This window comes from Sminthopsis crassicaudata, chromosome 1, assembly GCF_048593235.1.
Source record: "Sminthopsis crassicaudata isolate SCR6 chromosome 1, ASM4859323v1, whole genome shotgun sequence".
In the NCBI taxonomy this organism is placed as follows: Eukaryota; Metazoa; Chordata; class Mammalia; order Dasyuromorphia; family Dasyuridae; genus Sminthopsis; species Sminthopsis crassicaudata.
In genome coordinates this window covers 220,826,717-220,843,796 of record NC_133617.1, presented here as the reverse complement: position 1 = coordinate 220,843,796, position 17,080 = coordinate 220,826,717, and the positions used below count along the sequence as shown (strand labels likewise).

At 31.7% G+C, this 17,080-nt stretch overlaps 1 protein-coding gene across 1 annotated transcript in view; it reads right to left on the bottom strand.

Annotated features, from left to right (window-relative positions):
- PIEZO2 (piezo type mechanosensitive ion channel component 2) overlaps positions 1-17,080 on the bottom strand; it is a 539,935-nt gene that overhangs the window by 131,821 nt on the left and 391,034 nt on the right. The window contains exons 8-10 of the mRNA XM_074274855.1: positions 6,877-7,039; positions 3,471-3,590; positions 324-362 (exon numbers count right to left, since the gene is read on the bottom strand). Coding sequence (XP_074130956.1) covers positions 324-362; positions 3,471-3,590; positions 6,877-7,039 — 322 coding nt within the window. The remainder of the gene's footprint in view (positions 1-323; positions 363-3,470; positions 3,591-6,876; positions 7,040-17,080) is intronic.

Here is a 17,080-nt window from a genome sequence, read left to right as displayed (position 1 = left end):
TTTTCAGAATTTACTCTACATATGATTTTATAATTTTGATATATACCATGGAGCTATCATTGCAAATAAGAATATATATATAATATACTTTAAAGAAAAAAAACATAGTAAAAGTTCCTTTAGCAATTTTATGATGTGAATTGCTTTGCTTCCAGATTTATTATTGAATATATTTTAATAATAACAAACCAAAATTGTCTTCTGCTGGCAAAATGATCTTTAGATTTTTTAATACAAAATAACTTTAAAATTAAAAAAATTAGATAAATTCAAATTCATTCCTTTATTTACACAAATACAAAAGACAAATCTAACATACTAACATCAGATGGTTTGTAGTCATCTTGGGTCATGGACAACAGCTGAAAAAGCAATGTAGGAGAGCATATTAATAAAGCATGGGTAAATAAATTAATATTTCTATATATATACAACTTAATATGTACATGCACACCTTTCTCAACTATTACTGAATATTATCTTATTAAGAATTGCCATGCAGATTATTAAAGAGGAAAAAAGAATTGTACATTAGATGATATATATCTACTACATAGTTCCAAATGTTAACACTAAATCTTAAGTACAAATTAGAAGTTTTTTCAGTCATATGAATTTTACAAACTGGTTACACAGAACACAAGGGCTTTGTTTTTTAGAATGAAAATATAAAATAGAATGTGTTAGTAACTTGTAGATTCTTGTCATATTGGAAGAGTAATGATAACAAGTATTGTGGGGAAACGAGAAAAGTAGGAGACAGAACAGCTATATCATAGAATTTTTCAGAAATTTTTTTGTTGTTGTTGTTGTTGAAGACAGCTTAGTATATGTCAGTGTAAAAAAAAAACCCATCCAGTTCTGAAGTTTAGATTAGGGAATTCTGAATTGATTAGAAAAGGGTGTCCTCAAAATTTTGATCAAAGAATCCAAAAGATGATACAGAGTTGAGCAAAACTCTCTTCTTAGCATTCACATTGTTGTGGATGTTGTCAGACAAATAGAGGTGTAAGAAGACTTCAAAATACATACAAATGCTTTCCTAACAATTTCTGTTAAATGAATTTTTAAACTATGTTAGTGCTTAGTTGCTATATGCAGACTAAAGCTTTGCATATTAATCACTGTATTAACTGACATACTTTTGTATATTAAGTTTTCTTTCACATGCCTTCAGGGTTAGTGTGGTATGGAATGCCAATCATACCTAAATTATACTCATTAATTAGTGAAAGCTTGAAATCAAAACTATTTGTAAAAAGACAGAATAAAATTACACCAAGGCAGAGTAGAAGGAAGTAGAAAAATTCAGCTCTTACCTACCATTAAACAATAACCTGATTAAAACATAACTGATTACCCTTGAAAAACTGGAGATCTGATCCAGAACCCCTGAGGAATGAAAGTGAAAGACCAGCCAATATATTTTTTTTTTTTTAGAAGAATGGGAGGGGAGAGTGTTCAATGACAAATTTAGAAACCTATGAGAAAACAGGCACATCAATGTCTTGTTGGTGAACCTGTGTATGTATTTGGCCATTCTAAACAGTTCCCAACCTTTAAATCTGGTTTTTTACTACTGCTTGGCTCATTTTGGAAAGAGAGAAAGGAGAGAGGGAGAGGGAGAGGGAGAGGGAGAGAGGGAGAGATAGGTAAAAGATAGGTAAAGGTTTTATGAGTATCAAAAATATTTTTATCAGCTCATTTTGTAGGGGCAGAGAACTGGAAACTAAAGGAATGCAAATCAATTGGGGAATGACTAAATAGATTGTGGTATATTAAAGTAATGGAATTCTATTATGATGTGAGAAATGAGAAAAAGATCATTTAAAGAATTGAATGAACTGATAAAAAGTGAAATAAGCAGAACTAAGAAGGTCAATTTATACCACAGAATCAATATTACACAAACCATTTTGAAAGATTTAAGAACTCTGTTCAACTGACTGAGGAGCCCTGAATTAAATTAAAATTAAATTTAAAAATTAAAAAGAAAAGACAGGGGAATGGCTTCCATGAAAATACTGGTGAACATTTTGAGTTGGCTTGTTTTGTTTCACACATTCAGTTGGATTCCCTAAATAATTCTAATTTTTGTTATACTATGGGTGAATATATAATAAACATTTAAATGGAGAGTTTATCTTTTCAAGAAATAAATACATAACTAAAATGAGCAGGAAAAGATTTCTTTCTTAATTTCATAACTTTTGGGGAAGCAAATTCCAATCTGAACAAACAATAAAAAATTATAACAACCATTTACAATACCAATAATTTACTAATGGCTCAATGTATTAATATGCATCACTGAGAAGAACAAAGAAGTTCTTTTATCTGATTTTCATGAATCTGTGTACATCTTGACAGTTTTGCTAGACTTATACATAATTTTCCAAATGAAGCTTTCTGATTTCTAGATTCAGGCTTTATTTAGTTAAGTTTTGTGATAGTTCATTTAATTTACAGATTCAAATGAGTTATGCTGGAAAGAAATCTGTGCATTCATGTAGTATAAATTTTTCATTTAAAAGATTAATTAAGCTTCAGAGAATTTAAGTAAGTGCCATGCCCATGCTTATAAAGACAATAAACAGAAGAGCCAGAATTTGAATCCAATTCTCTGATTCCAAATGTCATGGTCTTGCCAATTTTATTCCATAACTATTTAAATAGCCAAAAATAACTGGACCTTTTATACTAAACGACATTTTTATTCACATGGATACAATCTGCCTTTTTCCCCAATGGAACAGATTTTTACCATTCCTCAAAGCACATATGTGTGTATATAAATAAATGTAAAATTTTCATAAAGAATGTGTTTATAACTCTATATTCTTTTTATTACTTTAAATGTTCCCTAATCAATAAAGAAGTCAAGCTACTTCCCAAAAATTCATTTCACTAGTGAAGACTAAATGATTTCTTTACATTTTCTATTAAAGATACTGTACTAATATCTTAAACGACAAACTCTTGTGTCTGATAAATTAACAAAATACAGAACGGTATTTGGGAAGAAATAATGGGTTTAGGGTCATAGAATCTGAATTCGAATCCTGTCTTTGGGTTTTAATACATCTATGAATTGGGCAAGTCAAATAGCTTCTTTGAGCTTCATTTTAATTAGTAAGAAAATAAAAAAGGCTGTTGAATAAAATGATATAATGCCTTCCAGTTCTGAATTTGGGATGCTACTATATGCTGACATCAAATTATCATTGTTAGTCAGTGGTGGTGTAGAGTTAGAAACTTAATTAATTTTTTTAAGACTTTGAACATTTCTTTCTATAATTGTACAGAAGATAACTACATTTGTTTCTATATCAAAGCCTTTGTGGGTGAGCCAGTTGGGTTTCTGTTTTATTATACCTGTGTTAGAACCATTACTCAGATTCAACAAGAAAATACCTGCAAAAGAGGCAAATTAAAGGTGAGAAATGGCAGTTTCTTTCTCCAAGCCTTACTTTTCTCTCATCAGTTGGGTAGTGGGTTGCATACCACAAACTTCGCCTTCTTTCTGCAGTGATTTGTACAGGACTGCAAGGCATATCTTTATCTTCATTACTGGTTTCATCATCCTGAACCTAAAACAGAGTAATTCATAAGAGTAGTCTATGATTCCCAATAACATCTTTCCAAGTGTTATCTCTGAGAAGCACTATAGCTTCTCTTCTTTACCTCTCACTATCATGTTTCATCTTTTGTATACATGTAAGAAACGGAATATTGTCATTTTTGAAAATGATGACAATTTTCACTTCCATTTCTAAGTACATAAACATTGAAATATTTTGGTAGCACTACTGGATTCCACACTTTACTATTAGTGCAGTTTAAAGATAATAGTTATGGAACCTTAAGGTATGCTGTAATCTAGATTGAAATCAAATTTTCATATATTATTAAGAATAATATCTTAATAATATATCTATAATATAGATATAATTTATATCTCTATATTTATATCTATCTATTACCATTAACTTCTTTCATTGGTCTTCTTCCTAAACTGTAGGTAAATGAATCAAAAGGCTCAACCATATAGGGGCTAATTTAGCAAGAAATGGGTATTTTTAAGCCAATAGACAAAATTGTTGATCCTCAGTTATCTTAAAGTGACAATTGAGATTCAAACTTTGCTCCATGTAATGAAATTGGTATATAAGAAGGAATACCTAGTGTCCTTATTCATCTGGTTCTTTTCTTTTCTGATTCATCTATAACACTTTGTAATGTGATTCAACAAGGACAATAATAATTCTCCAAAAAAACCAACTTTTATATTATGGGGATGCTACTAATTCTCCACTAGAAAAAATATAGTGAATTTCCTCTTACTCTAGTCATTCCCTTCTGTGGGACAGGAAAATGTCAAAATCCTATTTCTCAGGAGGAGTGGGATCTTGGAAACATGAAAAAATAGTTTTATTGTATCAATAACTGTTGATTTCAATTTGGAAAGCTGGTGCAAAGTGTTAAGAAAGCACTAATGATTGCTATATCTGCTCTTTTGTTACCTTTGTGACAAATGAAAAGTATGTGTTGCAAGTGATCTTAAAGCTGGTAAGAGATAGGATATTCCTATTCTTAAATAGGTAAAGATAGAAAGGATCATATGATGGATAGGCTGTGGATGGAATGAAGAAAATAAAGAACTCAGAATAATATGGCTTTGGGGGATTGAATTTTGGGTGTGGTGCTCTTAATAACAGATAATAGACTAATAATATGAACTTTTAGAGAAAAAAAAATGAACACTGCTGAAAAGTTTCCTATACATGTTTAAGATCCCTCTATGGTTGTATTCCCAAGCATTTTAGTTCCTGAATGTTCCTTAGTTCTTGAATGATCTCTTTGCAAATATAATACAATACAGCTCCAATAGTTGAAGAGCCCAGAATCAAACAATATGGTTATACAGAAAAATCTACTCATTACCCCAATATAATCTTGCAAATGATAAAGAGAAGTGAAGTCTGGATGGAAATGAATACCTTTGTAACAGCTAAAAAGGAGTAAGGGGAGAATAGGAAATTTGGATCCTACTAGGCATTTCTTATCCTGGTGCAGGTAGAGTTCAATGGAACTAAAGAAAACTGACACTTAAAATTATTAATAATTATGCATCTAAGAGAAACAAAGGAGATTATTACAATTTAATTATAAAACTGATGAGGAGACATGCATCTCAGATTCATATACAAGCTCTCAGCAGCAATTTTAGTTTTTTGCCATTACAATTTCAAGGTGTTTTTTCCCATGTTGTTTTTGTTTTGTTTTTAAAATTTTGGTTGTTAATTTAAAAGAAAACTTTAGAAAGGGGGGCAGCTAGATAGCAAAAGGGCAGCTAGATGGCACAGTAGATAGAGTACTGGTCCTGGAGTCTAGAGGATCTGAATTCAAATCAGGCCTTATTTATTTAACATTTACTAGCTGTGTGATCCTTGGCAGTCACTTAATCCCAATTTCCTCACACAGAGATAGAGAGAGACAGAGGCAGAGAGACAGATAAGGACAGATAAAGAGAAAGAGAGAAAAAGAGAGAGAGACAGAGAGACAAAGAGAAAGACAGAGACAGAGACAGAGAGCTAGAGAGAGACAGAGAGAACATTAGAAAAGAGAAAAAATCAGAATTGAAAAAAGGCAAGTAAACTGATAGCTAACAGTCTTTGGACTTACACTACTTGTACATAGTTACTGTTTTTAGTGGAAACAATCAAGGATCCTTCACTAACTGAAACTCATATCTGTTCCCTTCTCTTAATTCAAAGAGTCAATCAATAAACAAATTTTTGTTATACACCTACTATATAGTATATATACATATATATATATTCTTATACTAGGGATACAAGTAAATAGAGTGATTCATTACTTAGTTTCAAGCTCACATTATCTATCAACTGGATTATTTTAATAGATGTATTGATTTTTTAAAATATTTTTTACATTTTTTAAATATATTTTAAAATACTAGCTCTATTTCTCAATACAATGAAAACCACTTGAAAGCATGAACTATTTCATTTTTATCTCTGTATTCCCAAGGCTTAATTCATTGCCTTCAATATAGTTGGCTCTCACTAACTGCTTATTGATTGACTCCTAATTGATTCATCTTCTTCTAAACTTGAATCCTTATCAATTCTATTCTTTATGTAGCCAATGAATTAAAATTTTAAATCACAGTTTTGACCATGTCATCTCTATTGTAAAACACAAACTTCTTAGCTCAGTCTTCCATAATCAGATCAAGACCTATTCCTCCAGATTTTTTTCTAATCATTCCTCTTCTTGCATTGTACATTCCAACCAAAGTGGTCTGTTAGCTATTCTCTCAACCTAACATTCAATCTCTCCCACCTCTTGTGTTTTTTAAAACACTATCCTCCGTCTTGGAATGCACACCCCTTACTGCACACACTTTAGTTTCTTTTAAGGCTCATCTTGGATACTTTCTCTTATAGCAGACCTTTACTGAACACTGTAGCCTTCTACCCTGGTTATTAGTCTTCTTTCTGCATTGATGTATATTTACTTATCAATATGCTTTTTTTTTTTTAGCTCTTGTAAAATTCATGCTCTTTGGGTGATTTTCATACCTAAAAGTGGTAATACTCACAGTATCAAATAGCTCTTTAAGAAATTACTTGTAGAGATACCATTCTTCCATCTAGTAAGAATAGGGGATAGGGACAGGGCTGATTCACTTTTGCCTTTGTATCTCCCAAATCATGTACACAATAGATGTAAAATAAATGTGTATTGAACTCCATTAGTAAGTAACACAGATTCTCTCAGAAAGATACTAACAGTTCCCTGCCAAAGACATTTTTCAGACAAGACCATGGAAAATCCTTTTATGCTTACAATTGGTTCTTGTAGCCAAAGTCGAATCAGAGTTGCCAAAGTATAATATGTCACCAGTAATAGAATGGGGTTGGCGTGATGATACCAGGACAACTTTGGGTGCACTATGATCTTCCAAGTGCTTGAACAGTTTGTTTGAATTACTGATGTGATGCCAAATAATCTGTTTAAAAGAAATAAAAGAAAAAAACATGTAAAAAGAAAAAATATTTTGCTAATACTGTGGTTAGGGTAAAGCATATATGTTTCATTATATGTAGTTTGTAATACTGCTCTCCTATGATATGTCATCATTCTTATTTCTTAACTCCTGCGTATGAGTCTCTCGAGCTCTAAATAACCCAACTTGTTACAAAGGAAAGAATAACCCCCGGTAGTTGAACAATGTGGATCTGTGTCCCAGCTTTGCAGCTTACTCTACTTCAATGTACTCTGGTATATCATTCAGCTTATTTGAGTTTTAAATTAGTTATTGATAAAATGAGGCCAATGACCATTTTCCTCAAAGAGTCATTGCAAAAACATATGCAAACTCTGTGATTGCTGTTCAGTTATTTCAATTGTGTCCAACTCTCTGTGACCCAATTTGGAGTTTTCTTGACAAAAGTACTGGGATGATTTGTCATTTCCTCCTTCAGCTCATTTACCGATGAGGAAACTGAGGCAAATAGGGTTAAGTGACTTGTTCCAGGTAACACAATTAATAATATCTGAGGATGGATTTGAATCTGAAGATTCATGAAAATGAATTTTTCTGATTCCATGCTCTTTACTTTATCCACTGCATCATGTAGCTGTCCTGATGGACTATTAATGTGAATCCTAAATGACTATTAATCTTATATATCTAAAATCCAAACCCTGGATAACATTGGCATTAGCCAGATAATCCATATATCAGCCCAAAATGTCATGAATATTAAATATTGGAGAAGTAATCAGAAATTCACAATATGCATATCCAGAAGGGACTTCAAGTTCATTAATATGTGGATCAATCAAAAGAACTACAGATGTTAATACTGGAGAAGAAAAGAATGGGAAGGAGGGAATAATAGCTGTTTTTAAAATATCCTCTTATAGAAGAAGGATTAGACTTTTGATTTCCCTCAGAGAATCTAAATGGGAACAATTAGCAGAATTTTCAAAAATGAAAATATAAAGTTCATAAAAAGAGAAAAAACTCTCATAACTTCTTGATATTTAATGTCATCCAAAATTATGACATTTAATGTCATAATGAGATGCCTTACAGGGAACTACTCTTCACTTGAAATTTTTAAGTAAAAAATTAGGTCACTACTTGTCAGGTATATTGTAAAGAAAATTCTTTTCAGTTACAAATTGTATTAGATGATACTCTGAATTTCCTTTGAAATCCGAAAAACTATGATTTTTGTTAATATCATGACCATTAAATGAACATGTTAAAAAATGTTATATGCCTATATGCTACCAGAAACCTAGAAATAAAAAATCAGAATTGATATAGCTCAACATGTTAGCTAGAGTTTATATTGTTCAACATGTTAGCTATAAATTTATTAAAACATATTAAAAAAGGTTAATTATGTAGTTACAATTAAACCAAATCATTGCTCCAACTCCATTGCATGCCTTGTGGATGCTGACTGAATTAGCCATGACCTCACATAGATTCTCATACTATCCTTGGATAGCCCTTCTTATAACCAAAAGAAGAAAAATGTGGGGGGAAATCCTAGAATCAGATCACTCTGGGAACCACATCTACTTCTACTTCTGAGTCTCATTGGCCTTTAATTCAGTACTCATTCCTCTCATTCTCACCAAATTATCTCCCCATAATTAAAGGTAAATTCAATCTAAGACATCTCAGCAATCTTCCCACTATGTGTCTCCCTTAAATATTTCCTCAGCAAAATAAGTTTCAATCAGCTGCCACTTGACTTAGTACTTTTTCATAGCTCAAATGGTATGGGCAGCATTCCAGAATAATTTCCTTGACATGGCATAAATTAGCACTTTTATTCTCTTTAATTGTTATATCATGCAGTAAACTTAATCTAATTTAATTATTATGTATATTAAAATGCAACTTATATGTTTAATATTTTTGTGCAAGTATTTAAAATATCAAATTGAAAGTTTTTTTTAAACTTAAGGAATACTTTTTACCTACTATGTGGAAAACACAGTTAGGTATTTGGAATATAATGAAAAAAAAAAAACATTCCTGCAGTTCGAAAGTCAATACAATGCAATTTTTGGAATAGTGGGATAGAATCATCCATTGAAAATCCTGCTCTATTAAATAAACAAAATGTTTTGTTTATTGCAGGACCAGTATTTATTACTGAATCAGTCAACAAATATTGACATTAACCAGATTTTATTCTTTAGCAACCACATTATTGCTATTATCTTTATTATTATTATATCTTTGAAAAATCAAATTAGCTAAGAGTTTATTCCATTGGTTTATTTTTTTTAAGTTTTTAGTTTTATTAGTTCAATTTTTAAAAATTTATAGTTTTGTTAATCTTCCTTTTATTTTCAGGTTTTCTATTTTGTTTTTTAGTCAATAGTTTTTAATTTGTTAGTTTTCTAGTTATATTTTAGTAATATGCCCAATTTGTTGATCTGTTCTTTTTATATCTATTGAGATGTACTTAGAAATAGAAAATTTCCCCTAAGTACTTTGGCTGCATTTTACAAATCGTGGTATCCTGTTATATATATAAAGAATAAGCATAGACAAAGGAGAAAGAAAAAACAAAATGATCACTTTTTGCAGATGATGTAGGCTTCCTTTAGAGAATCCTATAGAAATCAACCAAAAAGTTTATTGAAATAATTAATAACTTTAACAAAGTTAAATATATAAAATAAATCCATAAAATGATTAGTATTTCTGTGTATTTCTATCAATGTTCAGCAGGAAGAGATAAAAAGAACTGGAAATTGAGGGAATGTATTGCTTTTAATTGAGGAACTGCTAAAGAAGCTATCTTATATGAATATGACAAGATATTATTGTGTTATAACAATAATGAAGGGGATGGTTTCAAAGAAACCAAGGATAGTTTGCATGAACTGATACAAAGTGAAATGAGCAGAAATAGTAATAACACTTTTATAAAGATAAGCAACTTTCAAATACTTACTAAAGCCAATTAACATAACAACTGGTTACAGTTTCACAGGATGTGTGATGAAACATACTTTCTAACTCCAACTGTTGAGAAGTAATGGACTCAGAATATGCAGTGAAGTATACATGCATACACACAGAGACATAGCTAATGTGGGATTTGTTTTCCTTGGCTATACATATTTCTAATATTTTGTTCTTCTTACTTTCTAAATGGGAGAAGAGAGATGTAAGAAGGAGAGGACTTATAGCTGAAAATTAAATAAAACTGAATTAGAATAATTAAAAAGATTCTGCAATAATAATATTTTAAGAGAACAGAATTTCAATCAGAACAAAATATAGAAAAATGGTCACCTCAAAATTATATATAACAATTTTTAATAATGTACAAACTGTATCCATTCAAGTAATTATATATAAAGAATTCATTGATTGTGTTTTGATGAAAGAGAGCAATAAGTGATTTATAGCAGTAGGGAAATGTCTCTCATCAGATTATATTAGTTTTTCTTCTTTTGAAGTACTAGAATGTTAGCTCATTTTCATAATGAGCTACAAGCCAGCTGGACCTCAATAGACTAATTATAAAAATACTTCCATCTTTACTGTGACTCTTGACTTGATCAATGTGTTTTTCTTCATTTATTTTATGAAGCACTCATCAAGTCTGACAACATATAATAATTTAAAATTGGCAGGATTTTATTTTTACTTGTATATGTCAACAGATCTATCAAATCTCCACCTGCTTCCCTAAGACTGTCTGAATTCCTTCCAGACAACATCTGTTCTATATCCGGGAGTTGTGGATCATGCTCATTAGGAAGCAATACATAATATCAGTGCATGACACTATTTTATTTAGTCTTTTCTTCTCCAGAACTGAGTGTGCTTCATTGTTAATCTTGTATGACAAAGGAAGGAATATACTTACTCACATTAACTTGAAAAGAAATTTTAAATCAGATAATAAAATGGATTTTTATTGATTCAAATAGACAAACCAGGTTTGAAATACAGGCTGTTTTCCAGTGATGAATACTAACTCATAATTGTTAGATTGCTGTGAGGTTGAAAAACAGATTCTCTCCAAATTGAACTATGAGGGTCATCCTAAGGAAAACCATCCTAAAGCAACCCTTTTCTTGTTTTGTTATTTTTAAGTTAGAAGTTCAGAACATTTCAGCAAAATGGTTAGTTTCAAAACAGGAAGAGAAAAAGAAAGGGGATTTCTTGGACAACTTAGTATAGAATTTAATTACATGAATTAGATCTTAATTAGAATTGTTATCAATGATATCAGATCATCACCATAAAGGAGAACAGTCAGATTCCCATGATATGTGGACACTAGGGATACAAAGAGAATAACATATTCAACAAGTAGCTATATAGGTTCTATAAGTAGATCATTATCTCTTTTTCTTCCTATTATTGAATAAGGACTTAGTGATAGACATCAAAAAGTTTTCAGTACTGATTTTTCTTTTCTGAACATATCATATTTTAAATTGAACTCAAATATACTTATCATTACTAGTTATCACTTCGTTTTTTTTTCTCATCTGCACATCTGATGAGCATGCCAACAATGCCTTTATTCAAGTCATTATTTAAAATAGTAGACAACATAGGGTCATGTACAGAACTTTGTTAAGTGCTCCTAACACAGGGACAATGAACTATTAATGATTTTGTTAACTTGAGCTTCTCACCCCATTCTGTATATATCTAATTTGTACTGTTATGCATCATTCCATTTTCCCATAATAGATAGCATTGTTTTGCCAAAATCTTCTTTGATATTTTAATGATCTTTTATTTCACCAATGTAGATATTCTTTCCAATTGTATAGACCATAACCTGACCATTTCTGATGCAATGTAAGTCCAATATATGTCAACGCATAAAACTTCTATACCTAAAATGCTATGACACTTCTTCTAAATTTCTTGATATAATTGGGATACTACCAGAGCATATTATCTTTCCATTCTTTATCTCTTACTCTATTCTTGCCTCCTTCCTTTTATATTTACAAATCTTTCTTAAGATTCAATAATTCAATAAGCACTTACCAAATGCCTACTATATGTTGTGCACTATGCTAAACCCAAGATATACAAATACAAAAGCATCACTATTTATTAAAGAAATATAAATTAAAACAACTCTGAGGTGTTACCTCAAATCTGTCAGAGTGGCTAACATGACAGAAAGGGAAAAAGACAAATGCCAGAGGAATGTAGGAAAATAGGGATACCAATGTACTGATTGGTGCACTGTGAACTAGTGCAATCATTATGAAAAACATTTTGGAACTATGACCAAAGGGCAAAACTGCTATAAGGCACATATGCACAAGAGATCAAAAAAAAAAAAAAAAAAAAAAAAAAGGAAAAGAACTTATATGAATATACATATTTATAGTAGTTCTTTCTGTATTGGGAAAGAATTGAAAATTAAGAGAATACCCATCAATTAGGGAATGGCTGGACAAATTAATTGTGATGGAATGCTACTATGCCATAAGAAATAACAAGCAGGATAGTTTTAGAAAAATCTTGTCTTCCAGACTTATATGAACTGATGCAAAGTGAAGTGAATAGACCCAGAGACCTTTGTATGCCCTAATAGTAATGATGAATTGTGAAAGACAGTTACTCTAATCAATACAATGATCCTAGACAATTCCAAAGGTTATGAGGGATAGATTGGAAATAGTATAGTTGCCAATGGTTTCTGTCACTCTAATTATTTTCTTGTTAGTGACTATTGGTGAGCAATTGTTGCTAGTAGTTTTGGGAAGGTGGGTCCTATTTTCACAATTTCTTCCCTCACTGATGGCTGCAGAAGCTGGATTGGTTGGCAGGAGGAGTGTGTGTTGTGGCTGTTATTCTCAAACTCCTTGGTTTCAGGGATCTGGGTTATCCTTATCAGTCTGACAGGATATGTAGTCAAGATGATAGTGGTGTAGTTTAACTTTACTTACACATACAGTCTCCTGATTCCCCTTCAAGGTATTTTGCAACTTCTCCAGAAAGAAAAGAACAAGAAGAATTGGATATAAAGAAGACTGGATATTTGCATTTTGTGCAAACCGCACCCCCATTTTCAGATAGTTTTGCTGAATATTAGAATGTTTGCTGTCTTATACAATGTAAACATTTAATGATGTTGAATGAAGGAATACAGTAGATTCTCACTTTCCTGTAGTAGTTTAAGTGGCAAGCTTCCTAAGGCAGGGAGATGAATTAAATGACCATCTGAAATCACTTCCAATTCTAAAGCTTTCTAAATACATCAAAATATTTTGGATGTTTTCAAATATTTAATATTGACTGGCTGAATGCAGTCTAAATTTTCTGTAATAGTTTACTTTCTGGCTGAGAAAAGTCACGTATCAGTCCAAGTGAACAGCAGATTTTTATGTTTACAATTAGGGCATACAATTTACAATTATGCATTGTAAGGATACTTTTAATTCTGGCATTTCTCCTACAACTCTATATGCCACAATCATTGCAAAATGTAGGTTTTAGAAGAAATATCACATTTTCTCCTCTATGCATGCACACATATAGTTGATAATTCTATTAAATCCAGTTTCTATAGCCATATCAAAGTTTTTACATCCAAAGCTTTTGCAAGAATATAGGAAAACCTATTCTAGCAGATCTGTCATCATACTTTCTGTGAATGTTTCAATTTTCAAAGGAAACTTAATTCCCAATATGAAGCTGCTGATGAAAGAAAATCAAATATTGTAACCACAAGTGCAAATGTCACCTGCATTTTTATGTGTAGTAAAGGCCATGACAAAGCAATAAAGACCAAAAGTAAAGAAAATGATTCAGTACCCAAGTATGAGGAGCAAGTCATAAAAAGAATATAAAATAATGGGAAGATATCTTTTAATTAAAGTAAAACTATTTTTACAAAAATTCATAAGATCCACTTAAATTAAAGCTTCATCTGAGATGAGATATTGAAGTATTATTTACCATATAATCTTTATTCTATTTTTTATTTTACAAAATTAATAATGGAATTGGTTCTGATATAGCATAACTTGACATTGTTATAGTTTGGACACCTATGACAAATGTGACTCTTAAACAATTAAATATATCTGAAACAACATGAAATAAAGCAGCTCTTTGATAGGAATTCATATCTGAGTATAAGGATGATGGGGTATGATGTACTTTATCAGATAATCACATTGGAGAGCTATTTTCTTTAAACTCAGGATTAATATTTCCTCTATGGTGACTGTGGGTAAAAGAGGAAAGATATAAGTACAGAGAGAGAAAATCTCTGGGTTAATCCCAAAGATTTAATTTAAGGGAAAGTTGCTAAGGAACTACATCTCAGGAGAAAACTATAAATCTCTTTTATTAAGAAGATACAAGAACCTTGCTAATGTCATCATTTGGACCAGCCTGGTTTTGTTCTGAATCTTACATTTTAATGATCAATATTTTTTGGAAGGCTCAATAAAATGTCACAGATATAGAGTGGGGTACTTTCATCTGTGCTTCTGTTTCCTCATATGCAACCTCATAAGGGGAGGGGGGTGACCCAGATAACCTCTGTGGTTTCTGGCAGATCTAAAGTCTATGATCCTATGATCTCAGAATATCTTTTCAATTCTGACATTCTAAAAAATATTATCCATTTATTTGGGTGTGCCTCAAGTTCTACTTCTTCCATAAAACTTTTCCTTGGCTATTCTAGTTCACATTGACTTCTTTCTCTGAATTTTCTGGCATTAATTGTTTGTAAACTTCATGTTGGTACTCAGGAGCCCCATGCCTTAGTTCCTCTTTTCTTACAGTAGAATATACCTTGTTTTCCAGAGCTAAAGCCCAGGAAGCAACCTTGGGATCATAAAAATCCTTTGTATTCACCTTCTGAATAAACTCTGTTACAATTAAATCTCAAAATTAGTTCAAATAAGTCCCAAGTAGCCCCTGAACTTGGATAAGCACCTAGAGGAACCACGTTCTGATCATGAAGCCTTGCTGTGAATAGATTTTTGTCACTAGGCAAACTTGCCTCATTGCTATTATGCTTCTCTGCTTGGTTCTTTATGTGGTCACAGCTATATGTGTCAAAGCTTAGTAGCCTTGCAATCTTATGTTTCCTAAGTCTTAGAGAGATCCCATCATATATGTTTAGTTTGTCTCTTCCAATGGAATAAAGAAGGCTTAAAAAAACCCTATAACCTATAACCTCTGTGAGTTCTTTGATTTTACTTTGTTTTATTTTTCAGAGTTAACAGTTGATATATAACCTCTGTGGATATTTTGCATTGTATTTTATTTTTCAGAGTTGGCAGTTGCTCCACAATCACTATAAGCTTCTTGGTATTTTTAGAATTAACAGTGAATAACTTCTGTGACTGGCATCAAAAGTTGACGATGCTTAATAATAATAATTAAAATTCACATAGTCAATATCTAGTAAACATTTATTAAGCATCTGCTGTGTGCTAGGCATTTTGCTAAGCTAAAGGGATACAAATAAGAAAAAGAAAAACAATCCCATCCTATAATAGTTTACTAAAGAAGGTGGGGGAGAGGGAGACTTCACAAAAAGGAAGCTAAAGGGCCTTCACTAATAGAGGTTAGTGCTGGAGTCTGACGTTTATAGAGTCAAAACCAAGAAAAACCACTGAAGGGAATTGAGAGAGAGGGATAAACAATTCTGAGCCTATTATAAAAGATTGAGTGAAGGGGATGCAGAAAGAGACTTTAGGAGATTTTATTCTGGTTGAGCCCTCCAGTTTGAGAGGAGAGGTATTGAAGGCGTTGAAAATCCAAGCTCAAGTTATCTCCAAGATCTCCAATAAGTGTTCACTTATCCTGAGAAAAATATGATGCTCCCAAGGGCTACATCGAGTTGAGAAGCAACTAAGAAATGAACACATAACTATGCAGTTTATAAAGAAGCTTTTCTCACAGTAATTTTATATGGCAGGTAGGGCCAAACATTATTCCTATTGTACAAATGAGGAAATGGGTTCAGAGAGATTAAGTAGCTTCCTAAAGGTCAAAATTTATTAAGTGATAAAATTTGGACTGAAACTTGGGTCTTTCAATGCCACCTCTAATATTTTTATTTTTATTTCATTTTTATTCATTTTATTCATACTGCCCTCTCCTTCTAATTGTCTCCCTTTTTAATAGTTGCATATGCAATGTGTTAATGAAGGCAGAAATATGGAATTTAGGACTTGTTTTATGAATCAGCAAAAGCACTTATACACAATACAATACAGGATCAAATGATACTTCAACAATTCTAAAATCTGTACTTTTATTGGTGTGGTGACAGAGATTACAGGTTCTCAGTAGAGTTTTTAAATTGCTACATCTGAAGAGTTTATCGTGCCTACCTTCTGGTGAGGGTTTCTGAATATAGCCAGGCTGGTCCTTAATATGAGTGCCATAATTTTCAATTTTTCTATTGCAAAATTTTATATTTGATCTGACATCCATGACATATCACTATAAATATACCCCAGATATTGTGCGATACATGCACTTGATACTTAAATGCTTTTTAAGTAAATGGATGAATGGAAAGAATGATATTAGTATATTTTATGGCAAATCACTCCAGTATCTTTGTCAAGAAAACTCCAAATGGTGTCATGAAGAGTCTGACATAACTGAATGGACTCAGTAATGGAGACCTTTCGTGGATTTCCCAGAATTGCAAAGCACAGGGACTTGAACCCAAGTGTTCCAAACTGTATGCCAACTTTCTGTTCAATGCAACAATCTTGCCTCTCATATTTTATTTAGGGCAACCAGAAAACATTTTACAAGTTTCACAATAGAGGGTATTTAATAATTGAACTTCAATGGGATAGGGAATCTTTAGTTATTGATTAAGAAATGAATTGGACACAAAGGTTAGGTATAAACAAGTACATCCTTCAATAAAGAAATATCAATAATGAAGTCCTTCTGGGATCATTGCTATTCTTGATTTTGAATAATTGTTCTTTTATTATGAAAGAGGAAATACCCCACACATCTCCAAGTCTTCACACA